The sequence below is a fragment of the Gossypium hirsutum genome, chromosome D11 (genome assembly GCF_007990345.1).
Source record: "Gossypium hirsutum isolate 1008001.06 chromosome D11, Gossypium_hirsutum_v2.1, whole genome shotgun sequence".
Lineage (NCBI taxonomy): Eukaryota > Viridiplantae > Streptophyta > Magnoliopsida > Malvales > Malvaceae > Gossypium > Gossypium hirsutum.
The window spans coordinates 20,321,244-20,324,462 of record NC_053447.1 but is presented as its reverse complement, the minus strand read 5'-3'; the positions used below and the strand labels follow the sequence as shown (position 1 = coordinate 20,324,462).

Genomic DNA, 3,219 nt, shown 5'->3' with positions numbered 1-3,219 from the left:
CCACTGGTCTTTTTGGTCTCCCAATTATTATTTTTTTTATTTTGGTCACCCAATTATTGCCCCTTTTTTCTTTTTTGGCATCTAACTATCAATTTTTTTAATTTGGTCGCCCAACTAATCGAGATTATTTTTTGGGGTCCATTTCTGTTAAGTCTCGTTAAATCTCTAACGAGAGGGTGACGTGATAGTAAAAAAATCGGTATAATAACAAATTTAGCCCTCAAATTTTACATATTATATCAATTTAGTCATAATTTTAAAAAATTAAGCCTCAAAAATTGCAAATGGTCTCAATTCGATCCTCAGAATTTACCTTCCTCTTTCGCTTGCCCCACCATCACTACCAATATTGCCTCCACCACCACCTCCTCCTCCTCCACCTTTCTCCAAAAAAAAGCTTCCATTTTTTTTCTATTTCAACCTAATTTATTGTATATCGCACTTAGCTTCTCCATCTTCTTATTCTTCATCTCTTTGCGTAACAATGCTGCCAGAGGCACTCGCTCATGACCATGACATCTGCCTCCTCCAGATGCCATATCTTACCACCCACCCACCCCTAAGGTTAATTAATGGCCCCCAAGCTCAACAGCTCATTGTTTCCCACTTAATCACAATCTCAAAACTAGAAGCACCTTCTTCCAATTCACTTAATTATTAAATATGAAATTCACTACCCTTTAATATGCACTGGTAGTGGTCAACTCAAACTGTTAAAGTGTTAGAAACAAAGACATTTAATTTTCCAAATACTAAATTAAGTTTAGAAAGATGATAACGGACAAGGAAATGAAAGAAGGCAACGATAATAATAGTGGTGGGTGATAAAAAAGGAAAGTGGCGATAGTTGAATAACCTATGTTGTAATTTACCAATAAGATAGAAAACAAAGACAAAAAAAAGGATAGATTGAAAGAATTTGGAGAAACAAAGGAAGAACATGACGTGACATGATAATCGATCAGTTTGGTAAGCTGATAATGCCGATCCTATTTGTTTCAAAATTCAAGAAATTAATACCAAAAGATGGCAGGCAAACTGGGGCACTCTGCTTCAACTTAATAATATATTAATAATCCAAGTTACCGAATAATAATCATAACAACAACAAAGTCCTTACAAATTTGATAGCCGAAATAGTAAAATAACTATTCATTCCAGTTGAAATTGCAGACAGGACGATCATGTTGGTTTCTTCTTCAATAATTATATTTCCTATTTTATAACTAGACCCGTTATGAAAAAAGCTAAGGCTAAAAGAAAGCTTCCCAAGGCAAAATAGATAGACAGAAAGCTGCAGAAGGAAATTAAGCTAGCTTTTAAATCAAGAAAATGGAGCAAGTTTTTAGCATGGAACGAGGGACTGGAGAGGAAAGCTATGCCACTAACTCAAAATTACAGGTCAATTTCCTTGAATATTTTAAGGATAGCTGTTATATGTTATTTAAATCACATATATGTACTTTAGAAGAATATCAATACACTAATGGTTAAAAGAAGATGATTGATTGGTTCTTGTAGTCTACTTGTCTATCCCTGTCAATGCCGGTGTTAAAGCAAGCAGTGTTGAGTTTCTGCTGCACCGACTTACCGGAAACCATCACCATCGCGGACCTCGGATGTGCGTCGGGACCGAACACTTTCATTGCAGTTTCCGAGATCATAAGCATCATGTATAAAAACTGCTGTGAACTCGGTCGATCACCACTAGAATTTCGAGTGTTTTTTAATGACCTTCCCGGAAATGATTTCAACACTATTTTCCAGTCTTTGCCAGCTTTTCAGGAGAAATTACAGCAAGAGAATGGACCAAAGTTCGGGCCGTTTTTCACAGCGGGTGTCCCTGGCTCATTTTACGGGAGGCTTTTCCCATCCAAAACCTTGCATATCGTGCACTCATCTTCTTCCATTCATTGGCTTTCTCAGGTAGGTCTTCTTCTTCCTCCTTTAGAAAAATGCATTGAGGAAGCTTCCTAACAACGCTTTTTCATAGGTGCCCCCGGAATTGGTCGACAAAGCAAATCCAGTAATAAACAAAGGGAAGATTTTCATCTCAAGGACAAGTCCAGCAGCCGTGATAGATTCCTACGTGACTCAATTCCGTAAGGATTTCACTTTATTTCTGAAGTTACGCTCAGAAGAAATAGCTCCCAAAGGGCGCATGGTTTTGACATTAAGGGGCAGAACAACACCAGATCCCACCTCAGACCAAAGCTGTTTACTTTGGGACTACCTAGGTCAAGCATTTCAGGATTTGGTTGCAAAGGTATAAGCTTTAACTTCTTCTGCAACAATCAGCATAATATGTAACCATGTCTAACAAAGAATCAGTGCATTTTAAATGCAGGGGGTGGTTGAAGAGGAAATGTTAGATGGCTACTACACCCCGTATTACGAACCTTGCCCGGAAGAGATTCAAGCCGAGGTAGAGAAAGAGGGGTCTTTCGCTGTTGATCGTCTCGAGGTGGTAGCATTACCATGGGATTATGTCAATGGAGGGATCAACTATGACAGAGCATTGACAGCTAAAGAAATGGCGAAGGCTATGAGAGCAGTCAATGAGTCTATGATTGGGAGTCACTTTGGAGCAGATATCATGGACCGTTTGTTTCATAGGTTTATGGAAATCATGGCTGCAGATACCATGGAAGTGGAGCATGTTAGCTTGGTTGTTTCTTTAATCAGAAATGCTTGATTAATATGATATTGAAGTTCTCATGAGTAGGTTCTTGTACTCTGATTTCTGGAGAATATAAGATGTGGATCTTCAACTTCCATTCCATTGAACCAGTCTTATTACAGGGAGTATGAAGTAAGTTAAATATGCAGCTTTTGCTGTGGTGAAGCCATGGTCAACAGTGATGATGTCTTTGATTTCTGTGTTCTAGTTCTAGACCCAAAAATTAGTCAACTGGTAGGTTAATTTTCATCGTAAAGAAAGACCAGGGAAATTGCTTTATGAAAATCATGATCAATTAAGTCTACACTAAAATTCAGCAATTCATTTGATAGATTTGAATAGTAAAATTGTTCCATTAGGGGACAAGACGATTCATGAAAAATAATACTAGTATAGTTTTTAGTGTTGAAATAGTCTGCATCAGTTAAACGAGTAAAGCAATGATGCCTTTGGCTGATTTATTCATTTAAATATTTATAATTGATTTTAATCATAATTGTTTTATACATATAAATTAATTATAATTGTTGAGATATAAA

The 3,219-nt window shown here is 37.1% G+C and overlaps 1 protein-coding gene across 1 annotated transcript; it reads left to right on the top strand.

Moving 5' to 3' along the window:
- Positions 1-1,158: 1,158 nt before the first annotated feature.
- LOC107911320 (probable methyltransferase TCM_000168) lies at positions 1,159-2,887 on the top strand. The gene is made up of 4 exons (XM_016839180.2): positions 1,159-1,401; positions 1,522-1,926; positions 1,994-2,266; positions 2,348-2,887. The coding sequence occupies exons 1-4, from the start codon at positions 1,333-1,335 to the stop codon at positions 2,693-2,695; spliced, it is 1,095 nt and encodes a 364-aa protein (XP_016694669.1). The 5' UTR covers positions 1,159-1,332; the 3' UTR covers positions 2,696-2,887.
- Positions 2,888-3,219: the final 332 nt, after the last annotated feature.